The 25,000-nt window shown below is 39.6% G+C and overlaps 1 protein-coding gene across 2 annotated transcripts in view; it reads right to left on the bottom strand.

Moving 5' to 3' along the window:
- Positions 1-25,000, bottom strand: part of whrnb (whirlin b) — a 98,379-nt gene that overhangs the window by 31,546 nt on the left and 41,833 nt on the right. For both annotated transcript variants that reach the window (XM_044363066.1, XM_044363075.1), the window contains exons 2-3: positions 19,264-19,440; positions 13,096-13,221 (exon numbers count right to left, since the gene is read on the bottom strand). In XM_044363066.1, the coding sequence (XP_044219001.1) occupies positions 13,096-13,221; positions 19,264-19,440 (303 nt within the window). The remainder of the gene's footprint in view (positions 1-13,095; positions 13,222-19,263; positions 19,441-25,000) is intronic.

Below are 25,000 nucleotides of genomic sequence, written 5' to 3'. Positions count from 1 at the left end.
CACAGGGGGATGACGAAGCAGAAAGCTCATCGAGACATGTCCCCCACCCTGAGTGTCGACCCCCGGGTTCCTAGACGCTCCATCCTCTTTGTGATTCCATTTGGTCCCCGGTCGTCCCAACGCCATCGACCCCCTTCATCCCTCTCCTTGACCCCATCATCCCACCGTACACGACCCGGACCAACCTTCAGCTCCCATTCCCCGGCAATCGACCCCTTGATCCCTCTCCTCGATCCGCATCCAGCCCACCATACACTCTCCTCATCAATCCTGAACCCTCTTGGCAATCCAAATAAATCTACTTTTATACCGTTCAAATGGCGTGGTCTTTGTTAGTGAAATGGTGCTAACAGCTAATTTGTGTAAATGGCCCTGACTCGCTGTTTGCTAAGTGTGATGTAGGGTACCCTCCTGCTGGCTGGCAGGCCTAGCAAGCCTTAGTGATGGACTCTACAAACCATGCTCCCCTGGTGGTTTACTGTACCTTCCTTTAAGAAATTGCAGGACATGTCTTATCACCATAACACTGGATCACACCCAAACGATTGTGAATCCCAGACTTTGCACCATTGCACCAGTGATCTATACTAAAAGTGTATGTGCATACGAAAGCTGAAAATGGTGCGCACCAAAAAATATTTAGATTTATAAAACCATGTGTACGCACAAATGTGTCAGGGCTCAGGAGATGCAGGAGTGGACCCAAACGCAGAGACCGGAATACAGATATGATGAAAAACTCTTTTAATAGTGGATGGTCACGGACAGGTAAACAGGGCTGAACAGAACTAGCAGAAGGGACACAAAATGATCCAACAAAGACTGAACAGAAAACCAGAACTTAAAGAAACTGAACTAACAAGGAGATGAGGTGCAGGTGGGGAGATGGGTGGAGAACTCGAGAGGGGAATGAACATACAGGGAGCTGATTGGCTGAGGAAACACAGGGAGCGGGGCAGGGCTGACGAGGCTAACACAGGGCAGGGCTAACGAGTCCAAATGCAGGGCAGGTGTGGAGGAGTACATGAACACACAAATGAAACAGAACAAAAACCCAGAAAACAAACTGAATGCCATCTACACTAACCCATCCAAAACCAAACACAAACCCAAGCACACAACCCAACAAACCAATGATGCAGTGATGAACTGAGGGACTAAACAAACGTGCAAAACCAGGAGACCATACAGAACACAACATAACACCAAAAAAACACCTTAAGTCCAGGCAAGATGTGACACAAATGCACGTATGTTTCCCCTTTATAAATCACAGTCCACCTGGAAATGTGTGCATGTGGATCAGCCTCATATCCTGAACCTCCACATGCCCACATTCAAACTTCAATGGTCGATGCAAATGTATTCATGAATATTGATGTACATGTGTTTCTTTCATGGCACCAATCAGTCTCTCTGTCTTGAGATGCCTGACCAATCAGTGTCGAGAGTCTGCGTTTCGGACCCTCTCGCTCATCCCTTGCACTTAAGCAGCTGCAGATGAAGGACAGTGACAGCCAGGCGGTGAGGCGACTGGAGAAGGCAGAGTGTGTGTGGCAGCCACCGCGGTGTCTCCAGTGACAGCACAGTCATGTGTTCACTGCAGCAACTATATGGAAACTAAAATCATACCTGTTGTTATATGCACAGTATTAGAAGATATTAAAACACTGCTGGTTTGAATGTTTATGATAATGTCGATCTATAAGTGAAATTTGATACTAAGTGAAATAAAATGTGTTAGAGGATTATTATACAATCTAGCTTCAATTCACCACCTCACGATCTGTGTTACCAATGTCCCCTGTCTTCTAACAACGGTGCAACGGTGCAACGGTTAAAAATGAGACCCGAGAGATGTATAACCCTGCCATGAGGGAGGACAAAGATGTTACTAGGACAAGGGGGGGACATTTCTCTTTGTTCCGTAATGTTAGAGGTAAAGTTAGGTTTTGCTGACGGCTTCCTGACTCATTTTTAAAAAGACAAGAGAAAAAGAGGGAGCGAGAGAGCTCAAGCGAGCTGATAGCACAAAGCTAGAAAGTAAATGAAGAGAGCTAGCGGTAGTAATGAGAAAGCAGATGAATGAGAAAAATAAAATGTTATTCTCTGATTGTTTCACAGCGGTTACAAATAAACATGCCTACACCCCTACACTCCTCCACATAACCCTACAGAGGTACACCGCAACACCTGATTTGGTCTGAATATGGCCTTAAGTGCTAAACTAAGAAAACCACATTGTGTCTAAGTGTAAAGAAGCTCTTGCTTAAGTTGACCAGTCTGAGAAACATGGGTAAGGATAGCTGCTGTGTCAAGGCACAGAGAAGCCAGGTCCAAGTCCTGGCTTTGGCTGCTAAATGTTCCACTACTGAATGACAGTTTTCACTGAAAACAGTTGCCTGCTGTTGCTGGAAACACTTTTGATAAGAACAGTGAGACTGAGACAAAACAGTAAAGTTGTGTGCCAGAAAAGTAAAACGATGAGCTGAAACAGACAAACAAGCTTAGTAGAGCTGAGAGGAACCTCAGTGATAATTCTTTGTGGGTTTGATGCTATGGGCAATTCCTTTCACATTACACAAAGTCATTTGTTTGTTGTTAACCTAAAAATGAAGTAATACTAATTAGTGCTTTAAACTTAGGACTTTAAACAAAACATACTTGTAAATATGCATGAGTCCCTGGGAAAAGGAGTGGTAGATTTTGCAGACATGTTCCTGGAAATTCCAAAATCCCCAAAGAGAGGCAAAAGTATAAATATAAATCTACCACTACCAGTAAACATGTACAAACACTCAGTATCTCTGAGGCTATGTATGCACCTCTATGTGTGCAATGCATCCCAATCCTGATTCCATTTTTTTTTCATTGTTACAACCTTAGGCCAGAGATTTTATACCAAACAAGCAGTGTGAAATCCAAGGTCATCCTTACTTTCCCAACTCGTTGAGTTGTCTGCAGGGTGCCACAGACACAGACACACTCATAAACACTAATGCTGCACTGCAGCTAATTATCCTCCTGTAGACAGCTCGACAATAGGTGAGGTCCTGGCCCTTCTCAACACAGTGTGTCAGAGGAGAGTATCACAGATAAGACAATACGATCAACAGTATTCATCAGACCACAAGAGAGGAAAACCAAAACCAATCAGTGGTCACTGCTGTGTGGTCTTTGTTGTTCAAATGAAGAGGCAAAACACTCATGGCTCTTTCATAATCAGTGTCCCTCTTCCATTTCATTATCCGTAGTATTTAGGTCTTGCTGTTAGAGATTGTGCAACAGTGCTGCTGTTATGAAACCCTGTACTGTGAATGCAATTTTGATTATTCAAGTTTAAGAAAAGGATATTTTAAAGCTATAAAGTTTTTGAAAATGTATGTAGGCTAAAACCACTAAAATGAACGATAAAATGAGTCAATCGATCTGATCATCTGTCAGTCTCAGATATCTACTACTATCAACTACTGGCTACATTGTACATGCTACAACATGCCATGTGTTTATATGCACATGAGAGTCCAGGTTATGATAAGAATCTTTAATTATCTAGGTTATGTATTGCACATGTAAACACCACCAGCTGGTTTCAGAAACATAGATAAGGCCTTATTCTAGTTTTGAGACTGTAGCTGGAGTACTCCCATAGAAAACAGGATACTGTGGCATGGAAACACCTGATCCAGGTTTCTGAAGGTTCCCTGCCATGTTTGTAGTTGTGTCATCAACTGAAGCACTCACTGAGCACTTTATTAGGAACACTTTTCAATGTAATGCACTCCAGTTCACCACCACCACCCACTACGACCTCAATAACAAAGTTTGTAATGCAGACTTTCTTCTAAGCTTTGCCAGAGCCACAGAAAACATTATATATCTGATTTCACAGGCTGAGAATTACTCTGAATGATGAGTACACTGACCTTTATATGAGAAAGTGGTACAATGCCCCTTTAATGAGGATGAGAAGCCTCAAGGGGATGGTGCAAGAAAATAATGTTTTTCTGCAAACACACAGTAACAGACTTTTGTTTATAACGGTGGTATGCTATTACTCTTACGTGAATAGAGGTCACAGCTTACCTAATTTTTATTCATGCATGCATCACTAATGGTCACCTTCATGTTCATCTGATATATAATACTGCGTTAAAGTGAATAATCCTGCCTGCCTGCAGCAATTTAGCCAAATGAGATTCAATCAATATAAAGACGGAGATAGAGAAGGACACAAGATGATGCAGAAAAACACAAGGGAGTGCTGAAAGCAGCAGAAAAACAGCTTCCACTGTATTACAGCAGGACAAGTAAAGCCAGAAATTACTTATTGACTTCTCTCCTTCTCACCTCACCGCACCAACATGATTATGTGAAGCAGATTCAGCCTAAATGAAACTCCACAACTGAACCTTGCGAGGATAAAAGGGCTCTTGATTTACATATTTTATCCATGATTATTCACACAGTAACAAATAGTAACATGAATACAATTCATTGGCTATAAGGACTCAATCTACTTCTCCATTGCAGAAATTACCATTTTCTTCTTATTATTATTGTTACCAAATATCATCCTGAATGCTCGATTAGATATTATGGCTTTCCAGTAGATTTCTTAAGATATATCTTTGTTCTATTTTTAATTATAAACTACTAGTTGGACTTCAGCGCTACACCTCGCTATTCCCAGCTCACATCCTGACCAGCGCAAGACGTTATCCTCTCCAAGTCTTCCCACTCTCACCCACTTTCCTGCTGTCATGATTTACAAGTTGTGTTTCATTGATCATTCATGATGAAGTGTGAAATAAAGTGTGTGCGTATGTGTGTGTGTGCAGGGTGCTGGGGGTGCAATGTATTTGTCCTTTTCACAGGGAGAGGGCAAATGGCTATTTTCAGCAGCAGGAGCAGTTTGCCGGGCTGCAGTGGACTCACTGAGTGGCTGTTAATGACAAAGGGACTGTCCAACATGAGCTTTAAAAGCTCAGTGGTTTTTAGATAATATATTTTAATGAGTTGGTGATCTCCTAACCTTTCCTCTAGTGCCACCATGAGGTTGACATCTGCTGTTTTGAGTGAAAAGTCTAAACATGATGACGTTACAGCACGTTACTGTTGTCACATATTAGTAGGGGTGCAACTAACAATTTTTATCATTATGGAATAATCTGTTGATTATTTTCTTGATTAATTAGTCCTTTGGACTACAAAATGTCAAAAAATGGTGATCGACCACTGTTTCCCAAAGCCCAAGATACAACAGTCAATATAACAGACAAAGATATTCAGTTTACTCTCATAGAGGACTAAAGAAACTGGGAAAGATTGACATTTAAAGGGCCAGTGTGTAGAATTTAGTGGCATCTAGCAGAATGGACCAGAAATGGAATATAGTATTCATAAGTAAGTTTTAATGAGTGTATAATCACCTGAAAAAAAGAATAAGAAGTGTTTTTGTTACCTTAGAATGAGCCCTTTATATCTACATAGGGAGCAGGTCCTCTTCCACGGAGCCCACCATGTTGCACTGCCATGTTTCTAATAGGGATGTGCAGAGAGCCCAGTATTTGTATCTGTATTTGTTGAGGCAGAAAAAATTATTTGTATTTGTATTTGAATAAAAGTGGAAAGAGGCTTAAAAATCCTGTTTTTGTTTTTTTTATTACGCTTTTAATTTTAGAAAATCAAAGTGTTACAATAAGTGTTCATGAATAAACGACCTTATGAAGGAGGTCCCCACACCGGGTCTCAAACTGGAGTCTCTCAGATCACTGTGGACTGCGCTGATTACTGAGCTAAAACTTTGCCTCATTGCAGACAGACCTCTACCTATTTATACACCCATAACACAGAGACAGCATGCCATGTAACGTGTAGGGAAGAACTTCAAAGGTGATTATTGCTTTGCACTTTTCATTTATTGCCTCTTTTTTACAAGTGAACTTTGTGGGAAGGGGAACAACAGGTTATGGAGAGTCCCTTGGGAGCACTTCGCATGTGTCAGTAGCTCAGCTTTATCTCTGGGGAACACCCCCAACTCTGGGAGTGATGTCCAAATTAGGAAATGTGCGTCATGTAGCAGGTTGATGTGACTCCCCTTGTTGAGACCTGCTGATAGACGTAACAGCAGAGCAGAGGAGAGAGACTGAGATAGTGATGTAACCGACCTGCGTGCTGGTATTTGACATGTTTTTTTCTTCCCAAAAACAAATTATTTTTAAAATATTTGTATGAGATAACTATTTGTGCTTTGCCGAATAACTTATTTGTATTCGGGCACACACCTTATTTTTCTACATTAGCCCAGAACAGACAAACTAAACTGTATGGAGGGTGAGGGGAGGGGTATTCAGTTGTTTGCAATCTGTAACCTCACTGCTAAATGTCACTAAATCCTTCACACTGGCCCTTTATGAAGCTGGAACCAGAGGATTTGGGCATTTTTCCTAATTTTTCTTTTTTCTTTTTTTTTTTTACTGAAAATCATTAAATGATTACCAAAAAAGCTGGAAATTAATTTTAATCTCACATCAGCCTGCCAAAGACACATTCCAATGCATTGGATGTGACAGGCAAATCTGCGGCTTGACCTCTGGCAAGAGACGAGCTGATACTAATTAAACATCAAGCCACAGCAGAGATGGAGTACACACAAACGGCAGGCAGAACTCACACAATATTGACATAATATTCAGGAGTGTGACGGCAAAAGGCAGCATAAAAGACCAACCGTCAGACAGAGAAACAAGCTGAGTGCACAGTACAAGATCATAGCTCGGATTCTTTCTTGAAGAACGTCCCCCTTCCTGTATTAAATATAACTCTATAAAATCTCTTTCATCCGAGTAAGACCCCTGGAGGTGATGGTTTCACTATTGAATTTTATAAATGCTTTCTGTCTTGTCTCCATTGTAGGTTAAGTTGTACAATGACATGATAGAAAATCAGTCAATGTCTTTGACAATGTGTACCACCACAACATGCCTTCTTCCAAAACCTGGGAGAGACCACCAGTTAATGAGCAATTTCTGACCTTTAAGTCTCCTAAACAACAATTAAGTGTTTTGCAAAAGTACTTGCCCTCCATCTGGAGAAAGTTATTACACCTCTAGTGAAGCTGGACCAGGTGGGATTCGTGGCTGGGTGTCAGTCAGCTGATAAAATGAGGAGGCTGCTTCAGGTGATGTTTGGATGTTTGCAATCGCTGGACACTGAGAGAGCCTTTGACAGGACTGAATAGCCATATTTATTAAATATTTTATCAAAATTCAGATTTGGTCCTGTCTGTATGAAATGGTTTAGCACTCTATCATGAACAACATTCTTTCTGACCCTTTCCATCTATATCAAGGGACATGGCAGGGGTGCCCAATATCCCCTTCAATATTTATTTTAGCCCTTGAGCCCTTAGCCTGTGCTATTAATGAAAATCCAGACATAGTATCTCAATGGGCGGACATCAGTTCAAAATTATGAAATTAATAGAATGATATTCTATTGACTTTATCTGATCCACTTACCTCTATACCCAAGGTGTTAGATATAATCAAATAATAATATTAAAAGTGACGCCATCCTGCTAATGTTTTTATGCTTTCTGTTCATTTAGGCTCTGCCCCGGAAACCTGAAGGAATGAAATACAGGAACTCAGTATCACTGTCCAAATGTGTACAATTTAGGGTAATAAAATTGAAAATAATACACTGAGCATACATTACCCCCTCTAGACTTAAAAAGATGGATCAAGCCCTATGCTGGCATGGTTATGGGAAGGTGGACACCCTTGTCCAGCTGTGAAGGCCCTCTAACATGTAGTTAGAATCACTCTTTCAAAGAGCTTGAACATGGACTTAGCTCTATGTCCAGCTACATGCTTGATGGGCATCCAGCCCGATGGCATACATTCTACATTTGTACAAAAAATTGTTGCATTAGCATGCCTTGCAACAAAACTCATAATTCTTATGAACTGGAAAGTTAGAAAGGTCAATTGTTTTAACTTAATGAATGGTTGGAGGACTTTCTGAACCTTATAGGCATGGAAGAAGCTGCATCACCCATATTATATCTGGATAGGGGATGGAATGGCATATGGGACACAATAAGGTCATTCTTGGACTCACAATGTCTTGCTTTCTTCTCTTTGTAATTTAACAAGGTCATTGTTGGACTCATAATATTCACTCCTGGTCTCAACCAACTTGTCTGTCCCTGTAGAGCAATGTATTGGAGCAAGCATATGTTGATGTAAAATCATTTGCATGCATGTGTTCCTATGGTCACACTATGTGTTAAATAGAAACACATGCATAGAATAATTTAACACTGTAAGCATCCCCCTCCCTGCTTCCACTGGCTTGTCTTCTCTGTGCCATGTCCATGTCATGTCCTTGTATTGTCATACTGTCTTTCTCGTATGTTTGGCAGTCATGAAAAATCTATAATCAAATCTAAATGGAAAAAGACAGAGAAACAAAAGATTTCATTTCTCATCCATACCAGCTTGTGAAATAGTATTTAACAATACAAACGAACAGAGAATTTAAATTGTTCATCTTTATATTTCTAATCTAGTGTCAAAGCAACCTCTCCAAGGTTCAGAAACAGCCTCTAATTAAATGGATTTAGAGCAGATTTATATCACTTTCTAATGGATATGGCTGAGCGTTTCATTCTCTTAAAGTAATGAATGGGCAAAAGCAACTGTTACTGAGTTGCACAAATATAAATGAGTAATATGACTTTCAGTCTGGCCTCTTCACATAGGGCTGAGGTGATGGATCTTCTAGTTTTCTAGTGATGCTGAGTTCAGGAATATTTAACATTACAATTTCAAACTATGTACAAGGCTAAACTGCTGCTTTCAGCTTTATAACAGCAAAACTATAAATCTTAACAAGTCATTCCATCATATTCATTTAAAATGAACCAAGTAAAAGAAAAAACCTTTACAATATGGAACAATTATATAATATTTACATTGCCAGACTTTCCTTGAATCAACTGTGTCAAGATAATCACACTTTCTTCTAGAGCAGTTCCTGTATACAAAACATTTGCATTGGAAACTAATGACATTTATATTCTTTTTAGTCTTTTTTGTTTTTTTCACCTTTTTGCAGAAAACATGATTTTATCATTTACACTTATTGACCTCCTACTTGTCTGAATCTCTAAAGCCTTGCTTGTAGCCCATAAAGACTGTAGTGTATGAGATTAGATTGGTTTCATAATTACTGAACAAAATTTTCCCAGAAATCAATTGAAAAAAATTGAATTGAAAGTGAATTAAAAAAAAAATTGGAATAAAAAAATGACCCCAAAGGCAAAACCTATATTAAAACTCTGCTTTTCTTTCACTGATAGGGTTTCTGTTTCCCACTTTTATCATTTTCTCTGCTGAATTTTACTTTTTCTTACAACTGGCACTCAAAAAGAAGGCAAGTGTCTTCAGAGCTGCAACTATTAGTCAATTAATCAGTTAGTCAATCAACAGGAGATTAATCAATAACAATTTTGATAATCGGTTAATCGTTTGAGTCATTTTTAAAGAAAAAAATGCAAATTTCTTTTAGTTAAACTTCTTATATGTGAATATTTTCTGGGGGGTTTTGTCCTTCATGACAGTAAACTGAATATCTTTGTGTTGTGGACTGTTGGTCGGGACAAACCAAGACATTTTAGGTTGCATTTTGGGCTTTGCGAAATGGTGACTGACATTTTTCACCATTTTCTGACATTTCATAGCCCAAACAACTAATTGATTAATTGAGAAAATAATCAACAGATTGATTGATAATTAAATAATAGTTAATTGCAGTGCCTTATTATTTTTTTCTTGGGGTATTATTAGTCATTACAAACAACCATATAGATACAATGGCTTGAATTTAAGGAATGTGATGTAATAACGCTAACTACATGTTTGCTGTTTGTTTTGGCCTTAATCGGCTGCAAGAAAGGTAAGCTAGTATAGTATTTAGCCAGTGTAGCTGAAGACCTCTGTTGTTGTTCAGAAACTCTTAAAAACACGTGAAGATAACTAGTACTAGATGAAGATAACTAGTGCAGTAGTTTGTTTAGAAACAGCTCTAAAGACTGATGACATCAATCATTTACATCCTCTGAAGGTAGTTCAGTTCAGCTACATTGACAGTCCATTGCTAGCTTGTTGTGATACACGTCACAACCTCTTGACTTCGTACTACATTGTAAATTTCTCAAAGAACTTCAATAGTCAGCAAAGTTGACATTTTTGCCAAAGTATGCTGCTAAAGGAAAATTCAACTCACCGTCCAAAATTCAAAGGGTTCATCATGTGGGAAGCTTGACTGTGTTTAGTGAAGTTCACAGTAATCTGTTCATTAGCTTTTGATATAGTTATAATGGTGTGCAAGCAACAATTTCAGCCTGATAGTGGCACTATAAAAAATGACAAGTAATCTGATAAAGAAGTTCAACCCTGCCTTCTCTCTCACCTCTGCACACCTGGCCAGGTTGGTTGAGTTGGTATTGTATGTTTGGGAAGTTACTGATTCTACAGACACTGTTAGATGATCCAAAACGCTCTTGGTTAAAAGCATATTGAGAACTTAAGGCCTTGCCTGACAAAAGCTTTATTTCTATTGAAATGAAACCGTTCATAAATTAATGGTGTTAGTGGGAAAGAGCAGTATCAAAACTAGTTCAAAATAAAATGTGTAATCTATGAAAATAATAATATGGTTTAAAAAAAAATTACACATCCTGTAATTAAATGATAGAAAATGACATGAACTGATATATTCTTAACATTAAATTTGCTGGTATGTAGACTTTTTGAATAAAAAAGCATTATTTAACTTTTTCTGAAAATAATTTGTCTTCACACTTATGCATGTTTGACTTATGATGTGATGATCATGTGCTGCAGTGTCTGGTATACAAGGAGAGAGGGACAGGGAAAGGATACGCGACCTCTTTCTCCACCTGCTGCTCCAACTCTAACAGCAGGATCACTCCATCTTCTACATCCAGACCACCACATGCACACACACGCACACACACACACACACACACACACACACACACACACACTGTAATGTGTCTACAAACAATGAATGGACTCAGACTAGGAGTGGATAAAAGCACATACTTGAGCTGAAGAAAAAACATCCACTACATCTCTTTTCTCTATTCACTTCCTCTCTTTCACCTTCCCTGTTTTCTCCCTTTACCTGCTGTCAGCATGTGAAAAGCTGTAGTTTTGCTGCATTACCAGCCAGTCATGTCACCAGCAAGGATGACATTTGAATTTTTAGAATGCCTTTCACACTTAGCTTTTATTTTAACCTCTTTTCTCTCATAGTAGGGTTATTTTTTCCAGGTGTCCCAATTAGTTTGGACTAGTAAAGAATCAAACCATAAATTTGAGGTTTTATTTTTATCCTCAAGTAGGACACAGTTTGATATTATCATGAAAGCCATATTGAGGTTTCAGCCACATTGTTTACAGGTAGGAAACACTGGCTTATGTTTTCCTCGCCTCAGGCTGGTTAAAAAATAGCACAGAGTGAGAGTGGCCTGCTTGTTGAGGCAGAAAGCTGACCTGAAAGCACACAGCTGAGATTTAGCATGGCTAATAAAGCAGGCCTGTCATGGAAGTGAAACCAGCTGCCTGACTGAGGCTGTAAGGCAGGTAGCAGATGTTAGCAACGCTAACAGGTTTAGCAGCCTAATAGGGAGCAGGTGGCAGGAATGCTAACAGGTTCATCTGAATCAGGTGTTACGGATGACAGCTAACACTGTCGGAAATCTTCACATCAACAACACATTGACTAAAACTGAAAGGAACATCCCAAAATTTGTTCTTCCACAAATCAAGTGTGGATTTATCAAAAGTGTTTTCTACAGCGCATTTCCACTTGGTATGAAAGTCAATTCAAAGCTCACCTTATATCGGTAATCTATCACTATCATGTCTGCTTTTTTTTTTTTTTGAGAATTGAATTACTACACAGCAGTAATCTAACTTTGACAACAATGAAAGCAGACGCGATGTTCATTGTGATGGATTACTAATTTCAAGTTTCAGTCTCTGTTTCCATATTGTACAGGAATGAATAAAAAAAACAATGTTTGCTTAGAGGGAATGGAAACGATTAAAAACACACTACAGCATGCATGGAAAATAGGTGATATTACTGCATTCAAATGCAAAATGGCAGTATGGTCCTTTAAGCAGTTTCCTTGAAAAGTGAAAAACACCTCAGTTTTTAGCCATGCAATATGGCACTGGCATTGGAAATGTTGGCCCTCCAGTCTGCTAGTTGGCCTCCTTTGGTTCTGGCTGAAATATTTAACTATTGGAAACATAGTGAGTAAAAACTAAACAACAAAACTAAAACTAAACTTATACATTCCCCTGAGGATGAATCCTAATACTGTTGGTGATCCTTTGACTTTTTCTTTATTATTATTCTTTATTATTCTTATTCTTTATTTCTTTCATTCTCCTTTATCTCAGCAACTATTAGATGGATTGTCATGAGATTTGGAACAAATATTCATGGTTCACAGAAAATAAATCCTAATGACTTTGGTGATCCTGGATTTTTCATCTATCACCACCTGCAGGTCAAAGGTTTAAGCCTTTCTTCTGGTCCCAGCAGGTTGACAGACTGATGTCAGACTGACAGTCATGTTCCTCACACGATGAATTGTTATAACTTGATCGTGAATGTGATCACCTGACTTTCCAATTAGTCTGTACGTTGTCTTCAGTGCTAATTAGAAAAAGATAGCATGCCACCACACTAAACAAAGAAACATTATACCTGCCAAACATCAGCATATCAACATTGTCATTGGGAGCAGGTTACCATGCTGCATTAGTATTTCGATTAAAGCACTGCTGTGCCTTAGCACAGCCTCACAGAGCAGCTAGCATGAGACAACAGTGGCAAGAGTGAAACCTAGAATTCTTATAGATAACTTCAGGTAATGAAGCTGGAGCCCTCTGAAAGATCTTAATCTGTATTGAACTGGTCAAGTTGGACAGATTTCGCAGTGTTATATTAGCAGTACTATCAAGATACATTGAGTCAGGGTACCTTAAGTGCACCGGCATCTGCTGCAGATCCAGGGTCCACTCCAGTGATGTAGATCCCCAGTCCATACTCAGCACCACCCCTGATCATTAGGCCCAGAGAGCGACCATCGTCCATATTCAGGTTGACCTGTAAGAGAGACACACCATTGAGATCCTTCAGTGTTGTCAATTAACCAAAAACATGTTCTTTCTTGCAAGCACCCTTTTGGTTTTTTGATGTCTCAGTGAGATAACTTGAGTTAAATGGGAGGATGTAGTACAGGATGTGTCACTAACAAGCAATGCTACTGTGGCCATTATTACTATGTTTTGCACTTGGAATATTTGACTTTCATATAAAGTTTGCAGACTTGGAAGTCTGTATTCTGTACTAGAAAACTATGGATTGCTCACTCAAGGATTGGAGTGAATTGCTTGAAAGAGTAAGTATCTTGGGGTCTTTATCACAAGTGAAGGTAAGATGGAACATGAGGTCAAGAGGTGGCGTCAGTAAAAAGGCAGAGCTCTCCATTTATCAGTCGAACTATGTTCTAACCTTCAACTATGGTCATGACCAAAGACTTAAAAAATGAGACTGTGGATTCTATAGGAAAAAATGAGTTTCCTTCACAGGGTGACTGGGTTCATCCTGCAGGATGAGTAGACGTAGATTACAGCTGCTGCTCCTTCACATCAAAATGTTGAGGTGGTTTGAGTATGTGATCAGGTTGCTGCGTGGACATCTCCCTTTAGAGGCTAGTCTAGGCTGCCTTTCTTAGCATGCACAATGCTGCAACTCTGATGAGCAGTGGCAAATGTATGGATAGATGGATATGTTGGGCCTCAAACCATACGGTCACACAAAGAAGGCCTGGCCATGAGATGCTTTTCCGGCTGAGGACCAAGCCGGACAGAAAGACTTAACACACACCCTGCTCGCTTTCTGAAGCAACCAAGTAAGAGGCTTAAGTCTGGGCAGAGGCAGTGTTATTGTGTGTTAGTTTCAGCATCAGTGTTGTTGTTTAGCTTTTAGCTTTTTAGCTTTATTGCTATTGTTTTGTTGTGTGGATTGACAGACCGCCGAGTCCATTTGCTCTGCTCTACTCTGAGGAGTATTTTAAGTTTGCTGCCTGTTTAGTTGTGTTCACCACGCTAGACTGTTTTGTGTTTGTCCCGCTGTTTGTGTTTGTAACTGTTTGTTTCAGACTGTCGTCCGTATGCGCTCTCTCTGTGGACAAAGGAACCACTTCTCTCCCTCTCACGATCACTTTCCCTCCTCTTTCCTCCCTGTCTTTCGACACACACACACACATACACGCACCAACATCTTTTTGCACATCTGATGGTCTGATAACGTGGGACTCTGCCCTCGCTATGCGCCATCAGACACGTGTGTTTTCACGGAATTGGGTGGCTGCAAGACGCCATGGTCGGCGTTCGGTTCTTGCCGTGTGGTTCTCACGTGACATGACTTCCTCCCGTAGTCACGTCCACGTCCCTGACCCACGACGTCATCACGTCACACACACACACACAGACACATGCATGTGTTCATCCTGTACATAGCTGTTTGTGTTTGCTTAGGTAGACTTAGATTTTAGAATAGTAGTTTATTGAATGAAGCATTTGTTAACTTTGTTAATTTTTCTAAGTTTAATAAACACTGTTATATCTTAAAGAGAAGTCTTTTGTCATTATTGTGTTTATCATATGGTGAAAAGTGGCTGATTGAAGGAGTCAGAGCTCGAATTCAACCCTTCTTTCTTCACCTGTGAATGCTGATATCTCTCAGATATTAATATTCTCTTTTATGAGACTACTTTGTTTTGGTTACCGGTCCCTATTTCCGGGTGGTGCCCCGTAATTGTTAATTCATATTAATAATTCTATTAATTTTTATAATCAATTAATCATCTCTGATAATTATTAATTATTGTTAATAACCAACCGTGCTTCTCACAGATCTGACAGTTTTGTCTCCCCATGTGAGGTTCTTTAACAGTTGCTGCCCGAATTATTGATTGATATTAATAGTCTTTTGATTTAATAATTCATAATAACCAAACGCACTGCTACTCGTCCCAACAGATATGTAGTACCAGTCATGTACTGTGTTATTATAGAACTCTCTAGGAGAATAAATACACAGCAAGAAACTCAGAACGAGTCAGTTTTCACCCAGTAGTCTTGTTTTTCTACAACTATGATATCAATTGAATGTGCTGATGATACTTTGAGACAAAAATGATACACATTGTCTAGTTGTAGTTACTTGTGGAGATTCTGCACTTCATGCAGACGAATATTTCTCTCAGGAGAAGCTTTGATAGCAGAGCCACTCTGGAGTGTTGTCTGCCACCAGCAAATTATCAGAGTGCTGCAGCACAGAGTGCACTGACTTTAATGGGAAGGAGAATAAGTGATTTAAATTGGTTATGATTGAAGCCATGGCCATCACACCTCCTACTGCAACACTGTTTTCAAACTGCATTACAGGAGCACAGCTCTGGCCTCAGAGTTACCAAAACCATGTGCTCCATACATTCACACAGTGCACATTTGACCATGTACCCCTGATTACTACTCACTGAATGAAAGAGTTTAGGAAAATTCTCCTTGTAGTATGTAATGTAAAATTAGTAGACACTAATACAGTGTGTTATTTGGATCTGCATACTGTGTCATAATGTGAATAGATTGTACAATATTTTTCTCATATCATAATCTACATATAATCCTAGCTCAATACCCTGCTTCCTGTTTCTGTCCCATCCACCCCAGTAAAACATAACAAAACAATACAAACAAAAACAAACAAATAAACAATATGAAGACCATGAATCGATTAAAAAAAAAAGACCAAATGAATGGAATACTGTCCATGCAGGATCAAACTCTGGTCCCTATACTAAGAAATGATTGTTGTATTATTGTATGTAACTGAGTAAGACTTCACTGGAATCATGTTTTATTTGCAGAATTGGAACTGGATTTAAAACAAGTGCTGGTCCAGTCTTCTGAAACACATACATAGTATAATAAAACTTTGTAAACCTAAAGGTACAATCCAAAAATACGCAAAAAAGTAGAAAACAATGCCCCTGCAATGCCATTTGTACAAAAGACTACATTTTTTCATACAGCTGAGGGAAACTGTGGTGTTGGTGATAATGAGCAAAGCCCCTCACATTACACACTGACATTTGATCCACTGGTATTAGGCCTATAGAAAATACTGATCATTGCAGCTTTAAGTAAAAGCTAGTCCTAAAGCATTTGTGGCACATTTGTTTAATTTAAACCATGTTTTCGCAAGATAAGGTTTAAATCAACTTCTGCCACTTAAGTTACATTAAACTATCATAAAGGGATATCAGTGGGAAGCTGTAAAATTGTGAAATACTACATAAAGCCTTCTTAGAGATGAGAGGACTGGGATGGTTAGCTCTATAATTCTCACCCAAAAGAACTGTTTCAGTAGACATGATTCATAAAACAACGAGCTGGCCTATTGTAGATCAACTGGAATATACCTGGCACCATCACTGACAAAGATATATATGTTCTCCAAATAAGGAGCCAACAAATCATGCCTCCGTACTGTAGTAGTAAAAGCATCTCAGGCCTCTGTCCAGAAACTCCACCACTCTCCTCACCCCTTTAATTAGGTCTCCTACAGGTCATCCAGGCTCATCTAAATATAATCAAATATAAGCAGTTTTCTGAACTCCTTTGCTATAATACAGTAGAGTGTAAATCAGCCGCTGACAAGCTTTTGGAAGGATCACACATCAACTAAGCCACATTCAAATCTGCAGAGCTGCATTCAGAGGCATCTGCATTGGCTGCATGGAGCTGCTTATGCAGCAAGTTTAGTCAGGGAGTTAGCTGCTGTAGGATATTTAGATTCATCCTACAGCGGTTGGAGGACATCGATTTCCAGTCTCCTCTACACCTTTCTCCAAAAAACTGTCTGGCAATTTGGCAATTCAACCCTTGTTTCAGCTGATTATAGCACCACTAGCCTCAGTTGTGGCAGAGGCAGTTGTAGTCTAGCCTCAGTGGAACATTGATTCCATGAGAAGAGTGGACTCAAGAATAGTGTCTAATTGTCTATTTAATTACAGTGAAATCCAGAGTAAACTGAAATCAATCTCTGCTAGACTGATGCAGTCTTCCTGATCCATTTTATGGGTAAAGCTCTGCATGAGCAATGCTGACCCTTATTTATATTAACTAACTTTAAGGTCCAAAAGTTCTTAAACTTCTTAAACTGACTTCAATACTTTCACCGTCACCCTGCAGAAACCAAGTTCATTAAAACACACTAGGAGAAGTGAGAGTCATCTGACATAGACTCCTGATTAATGCTGGTCATCAGTTATACTTTAGAACCAAAGCTCTAAAAAGTTGCTAATAATATAACCATATATAACTTAATATGGCACTCTTACAAAAACATAGTTTATTTTAAGATTGGCAGGGCTTAGTGCCACTTTTTCTTTTTGTAATTTTGGACTGGAATTCTTTAAAGTGAAACTCTGGCTGGACATTTATTAGAGAAGCTAGGGAGCCAAAACTGGTGAAAAATCCTTTCCCTTTTTGTGGTGTTTCTTGGTACCATTTTTGTTCAGTGCAGGCCTGGCTGCCAGCAGTGTACAGGCTCCCTGATGTTTCTCTGCTGTATCGTGACAGCCTTGTCAGCTTATGATGTCTATGATTACTTTGTAACTAACATGACACTGTAGTCAAACAACATACAGTATATTCAACTCACCCTTTTATCATGCTGCTCATTCTTTCTGTATTTCAAGTCCCACCTCTACCCAAGCATCCACCTGTTGGTCCCAGTTGGAATTTTTATTGGCGTTCTCCACTCCCAGCTGTGCTGAGCCTAAAGCATCCTTGTGGGGAGTGAGCCTAAACGGCAAATATCAACACTGTACATATTCTGCATTGACATAATAATCCATTCTTAGTGAGTTGGCTGACTGCAACCCTGTCACCTAGAAGTGACTTTGTATACAGTATTATAAATAGTAAATATGTTTTTTAATTAACATAACTAGGAAACACTTTTAACATATCTGGCAAATCACATAATTTTAATACTAAAAGAATTACATACTTTGTTTGTTTACCTACAATATCCACTGTTGAAGTACAAAAATAAAGGTTAAGGAAAGACAGATTGTTTTTGCTAAGAATGTAACTTACAGGCTGCTGACAAATGATTGTTTGCAATGATCATTAAGGTTATCACTACTGTATGCTTGACATCTGACCTGATTTTTTACTCATAAAACTCAACTGTGAACTATGTTGAGTTTCAAAACATCAAAGATCGATGATATTGACAAGTGAACAGATTAATCTACTGCATTTCTATTACATTTGCATCATAAATAGGAGATTGAATATAAAGATATTTTACATTTACATTGTGTAGGAAGATGGCTTATTTTTGACAAACAACTTATTTCTAACAAACATATCAGTATGTAAAGCTGAATGGTGTTCCATCCAATCAGAAAACATGAGAACAGATGTATTTTTCATACGATTCAATCTTCTCTGGGCCACAGTCACAGGCCTGTGGTGGATTACTTTGTTGTAAGATGAGTGCATCTTCCAAAATGTCACACCACCAAAGGTCATGATAACCTCCTCAGAGAGCCATATTCCAATCCTGAACTGACTGCTATCAGCCTTGATGCCACTGAGCTAGAGGACAACTACAAAACCCTCACCATCATCCAGGATAATAAATTGTTTTGAGCCTGACAGATGTACGGTGGCCGGCAAGGGCAAACACACTGCAATAACACTGTTGTACAGCCAGCTGTGAGGCAAGTGTGCAGGGATAGTCTAAATGCTAAATGCTGCACATGTGTTGTCAAACTGATGATGTTTTCTTAATCTGCTTTTGTTTTGTCTCCTTGCATGTGTTTTCCTAAGTTGCAGTGCGTTTGCCCTTGTCGGCCACTGTACAGATGCCATCTGAAAATCCTCCAACAGTGTCTTTGCTTTCAGAGAAACTACTTTCTTTTAAAGTCTGCGCTACACTTTTGTCTCTATTCTACAGATGTTTTATTGAGTTTGAATTGTAGAGTTTATTACATCTGCTACACTTGCCTTATTTTTTGGAGTTTTTCCTGTCCTACCACAACCACACCCGCACTGTTCTCACCGTCCTCTCCTCCATGCCGTGCCCTTGCCTCTGATTGGCCTCCTGGTTATCGGGTGGTGGGGAGACGCTCCGGCCCTGAGGGTCCACCCAGCTGTACACGTGATTGGTGATGTATCCTCCAGGGATCCGGCCCATAGAGCACACTGACATGGCCAGCTTCTTGCATCCCTTCAGCACCTGCGTCAGGACAGGAGGATGAGGATGTGAGTGCTGTGAAAGGGTTGCTTCATACAGTAGACCTCATGACCTCAAACAGCAATGCTTTCGCTATCATATGAAGGAACCAAGCAAAACCAATAAATACATTCTTTAAAGCATAAAATATGGCTTTGTATATAAAAATCTAAATGATGGCTCTGTGTGCTGCTTTACTTTTTTTTTTGTTCTGTGGATGTGCAGAGAACATTTGCCAGATAGATTTGTGCAATACATCTCTTCCTTTTGAAAACATTCTTAGCTTCTTCTTAGCTACACTCTAGCTGATTTAGACAGTAAAATGAGTGTTTATCTTTCACCTATTTGTTTCATGTATATGCTCACTGTGGAGGTCATTGAATTAGACTCTGTGTCTGTTCCTTTTACATGTTTGAATGGGTCATGTTCACACAATAGATGGTTCAAAACTGAAGGACTAGGGCTTTAATATCTCCTCAGTGGAGCAAAGATTCCTAAAATACCACCAAAGTTGCATACATGTAAAAGAAGAAGTGAAAGTACACCCTAATTTCTTGTAAGAAAAAATGCATTGCCCTTACTACTAGGACATTTTTAAAAGGCTATAATACAGACTTCATGAACCAGCATCTAGTGTAAATTCATTGCACAGAATCTAAAGGTACTTCTGTGCTGGCCTCAGCTATTTGATTCAGACTCGAGATGATAGTACATATTTCTAGTATGTACAGTATATACATGGAATTTTGATACCATCCAGTTAATCCTATCATCAGACAGACAAGAACATTGATATTGTGGGATTCTGCAAAATCCTGCATTTTTAACATTCAGTCACCATATACTTTAAAATTATTTCTTCAATATCTGTACATAGCAACAATGGAATAGTTAGAGTTAGGGAAAAAGCATGGTTACGGAAAATAAACTACAATCATATGGCTGGGAAACCCTGGTAGCCCGATGATTAAGGCACATACCACATTACCACAACATCCGGTTGAATCCGGTCTTGGAGCTTTGTTGCATGTCATAACCCTCTCTCCATACAATGTTAACTGTCAAATACAGGTAAAATTCCCCCCAAAAATCATGAAAAAGGATATGGTAAGGTTAGGTTAGGTTTGGAAAAAATATGACAAGCCATGGACTTTGGTCTTCTGCATGAAGATGTGCGACACACCATTCACCACCCAGATTTCCACAGCTTTACTTTCCACCTCACTGTATAAAGGACAGACTTCCTATAGTGGCACTATATATTGCAACCCTATCAGCAGACAAGAACGTTGACATTGGATGACTTTGGATAATGCCCAATACCAACATTATAAGATTCTGCCTTTACACAATATCTGTGCATGACAACTACAGTCTGGTTAAGATTAAGGAAAGATCTTGGTTAAAGCTAATAAACTATGGGTAAGTTGCAATACACGACATTCAGCCACTAGATGTCACACTATAGCACCAACATCTAAGTCAAGTCAAGTATCATATAAGACAGTATATAAAAAAAAAAAAAAGGTTTCACCCATTAACCTAACTAAAAGCTTGTGAAAAAAGATATGTTTTTAGTCTGCTTTTAAAGGAAGACACTGTTGTAACAGACCTGAGTTCATGTGGTAGAGAATTCCAAAGAGTAGGACCAGAATGGCTGAAGGCACCTTGAGCTGATTTAGTATTTATTCTAGGTATAGTGAGGAGACCTTCATTTGATGATCTCAAGGGTCTATCTGGCGTGTATTCAGAGAGCATGTCAACAATGCAGGTGGGAGCTAGGCCATTCATAGCTTTAAAAACCATAAGAAGTATTTTAAAATCAATTCTTTGCTTTACTGGGAGCCAGTTAAGAGAGATTAAAACAGGAGTGATGTGTCCACACCTTCTGGTTTTGGTTAATACTCTGGCTGCAATATTCTGGATAAGCTGGAGTTTATTAAGTGTTTTGCCAGTCCAGCAAAGAGTTCATTACAATAGTCTAGTCGACTGGAAATGAACGCATGAACCAATTTTTCAGAATCAGACTGTGAAAGGAAAGATCTAACTTTGGATATATTTCTAAGATGATAAAGAGCAGTCTTAGAGGCTGGAAATGTGCCTCTGAGAGTTAAGATCAGCATCCAAGATCACACCCAAGTTTTTGACATGATCACAGGGTTTTACTGATAGGGGAGTTAAAGTTAATCTGGTGCCTCAAAACCTTCTGACCTGCTAAAAGAATCTCTTTTAACTTCAGTAATGGACTGGATGAGATCATTCACTGGGTTAAGGTGGTTGGCAGAAACGGATATGTATAACAGTGTGTCGTCAGCATAGGACTGATATGATATGTTGTATTGTTGAATGATGGACCCCAGTGGGAGCATATACAAATTAAACAGTAGAGGGCCAAGAATTGACCCTTGAGGGACTCCATATGGAACGCTGACTACATCTGATTCAGAGTTACCAACAGCAACAGAAAAAGACCTACCAGTAACGTAAGAGGAAAGCCAGTTCACAACAGTGCCTCTAAGGCCTAAACAGTGTTCAAGGTGCTTCAGAAGTATCACATGGTCAACTGTATCAAAGGCTGCACTGAGGTCGAGAAGTGCTAAGACAGTAACTTTGTAGTTGTCAGAGCTAATTTTAAGATCATTCACAACTCTGATCAGGGCAGTTTCTGTACTGTGAAACTCTAAAACCAGACTGGTAAACGTCAAAGAAATTGTTATATGACAGATACATGTGTAATTGTTGATATATAACCTTTTCAAGAATTTTCCCCAGGAATGGTAGGTTTGAGGTTGGTCTATACTTCTCTAGGACAAATGGGTCAAGATTGCTCTTCTTTAACAGTGGTGTAACAATAGCATGTTTGAGAGCTGTGGGGAAGATTCCAGAGAGTAGAGAGGTATTAACAATTTCAAGGACATTATTTACCAAACAGCTGAGAACACTTTTAAACAACTTGGTGGGCATTGGGTCGAGAGCACATGTAGCAGAGCTTAACTGTTGTACTTCTTCTTGCAGCTCATAACTTTGAATGGGAGCGAAGTTGGAGAGGATGATGGCAGAATGGCACTGAGTAGAAGAAGAGAAGTCACTCGCACCAGGTGTTTCGAAGGTTAATAATCTTGGATTTAAAATATGAGGCAAATTCGTTGCATTTTTGTGAAGAGTGGAGTTCAGCAGGTATTGGTCTGAAGGGATTGACCAGTTTATCAATTGTGCTGAACAGAAACTTAGAGTTATTGAGATTTTCACTAATAATTAGAGAAAAGTAATGCTGTCTAGATGTTTTTATTTCTTTCTTTGTTATATTTACTGAGCAGGTCTTTATAGAGAATATAATCAGCCTGTAATTTGGTTTTATGCCATTTGCGCTCAAATTTACGGCAGGTTCTTTTTAGTGCCTACATTCTTTCCACATTCCTCCAAGGTGCTTTAGATTTACCAGAAATTATCTTGGTTTTTACAAGTGCAATATAAAATGTGTTTCACTGAAAGATTAAAATTGTCACACAAAGACAATGAGGACAAATTAAAAACAGAAGTAAAATAAGAATTAAAACCAGAATGTGACCAGGTACTCCTAGCAGAGTTAGTATATCTAGTGAAAAACTTATCAGATGTATCTGCACAGATGGAGCACCTTTTAACTGATTTTAGACCAGGTACATGTTCGGCTACCCAGGCAACACTGAAAAAAATACAAAAATGATCTGAAATCCCAACATCTAGAGTGCAGTTTTGGGTTATATCAAGGCCTTTGGAAATGACCAGGTCAAGTGTGTGACCCTGATTATGAGTAGGTCTGGCAGTGTGCTGTGTGAAATCAAACGTTGATAACATGTCAGTAAACTGGTTGGCGAAATGGTTTGTGGTGTTATCAGTATGAATGTTGAAATCGCCAGAAATAAGGATTGAGTCAAACTCAATAGTTATTTTGGATAAAAGCTCACCAAATTCAGATATGAAGCCTTTTTTAAGCCTTGGAGGGCGGTAAACTGTGAGTACTAGACAGGGATTTGCAGATTTCATTACCAGGGCTAAATACTCAAAAGTAGAGTAAGAACGAAATAAGACACTTTTACATGATAAAATATCTGAAAAAATGGCTGCAACACCACCACCCTTTTTATTTGACCTGGCTAGCTGGGTTAGCATCAGCATTGGTCAAGCTCTGTGGGTCCAGCAGAGAAGCACCCTGGCCGGAGGGACCAAAGCCAGGCGGAGACTGGAGGACCGCCGGAGCGACTGGGGCTCTGGGTGTTGCAGCAGGAGCTCTATCACCGTCCTCCGGTGATGAAGTACACAGGCGAGGGCGTTTGTCAGAAGGAGAGTCGGCTCTAGAGCTGGAGTTGCTGCACAGAGATCTGCGCCTTTTGGAAATAACGCTAGGTGTAACTTTGCGTTTTCCGTCAGCACAGTCCACATTCAGCAGCAGCGAAGCCCAAAGGAGTAAAGAAGTTACACAGCTCCAAATCTGTGGAATCATCCTGGGAGTCATAGAGAGGAAGGGACAGTCTTTCCTTGCCCTTAATTACTGAGGCCCAAGTGGAACAGCCAGGAGATGGGTCAACTGTGTCAGGGCGATTTACATTCACCGGTAAACTGGCGGACTCGGGAAGCTCCAGCGAGACTAGCCGGGAGCCGAGGTCAGTCTGCCACTGGAGAAGGACAGAGATGAGCTGTTCGATGGAGGCCAGTTCACCCTTGATCTCGGAGATAAACGAGGAGGTGACCATGCTTGGAAATACGGTATGTCCTTGGTTTCACCAGAAACCACGCCAGCCAAGAGGTATCCGGTATAGAATGGAGTAGAGCAACCGGCTAGCCTAGCCACCAGGCTAAAAACAAACCCAGCTAAGCTAGCAGCAGTCGAGGCAGTCCAGTCAGCAACATCCAGCTGATAACTTAAAATCCAAGTGTCCGCTGACTAAAAACATTTACCTCGTTAAAAAATAGTAAGAACACCAGGATCTAAAAGTGTAGAAAATAATTGTGGCTTTAAACACCGGATAAAAAACGTCAATTTATGACGGACCAACACAACACAACACAATGATTGATCAATGAAGCTGAAAAAAAAAAGAGAGCCGACAACTCACAAAACTTGTCAAACTGGGCGGAACTGATCAAATATGGAATTGGGACTCACATGCACTTACATGCACATGCGGCTGGCACGGCTACCAAAATAAAGAACAGAGAAGCTCGGATAACAGCATACACAGAAAGGGTGTGACTTCATTCAATGGTAAGGACGCCATTACTCCGTGATATCTCTACATAGCAAATAGTAATATCATTTATTGCAACTTTAAGGTTAGGCAACTAAAACCCTCGAGTATAAGGTCAGGGAAAGATCATGGTTAGAGCTAATGGTAATTTTGTACAGGGATGCAAACTCTAATCCCCAGCATGACAATTAGATGCACTCCATCCATCACCCCAACCTTACTTTCCACCTCACTACATAAACGCCAATCTACGTCCTGCATGGGAACTGAACATTGGATGTAAATCATTAGCCACAGAATTGACTGATATGAACATATTTCATATACTGGCTGGT

Source organism: Thunnus albacares, chromosome 2 (assembly GCF_914725855.1).
Source record: "Thunnus albacares chromosome 2, fThuAlb1.1, whole genome shotgun sequence".
In the NCBI taxonomy this organism is placed as follows: domain Eukaryota; kingdom Metazoa; phylum Chordata; class Actinopteri; order Scombriformes; family Scombridae; genus Thunnus; species Thunnus albacares.
This window is presented reverse-complemented; position numbering and strand designations above follow the sequence as displayed.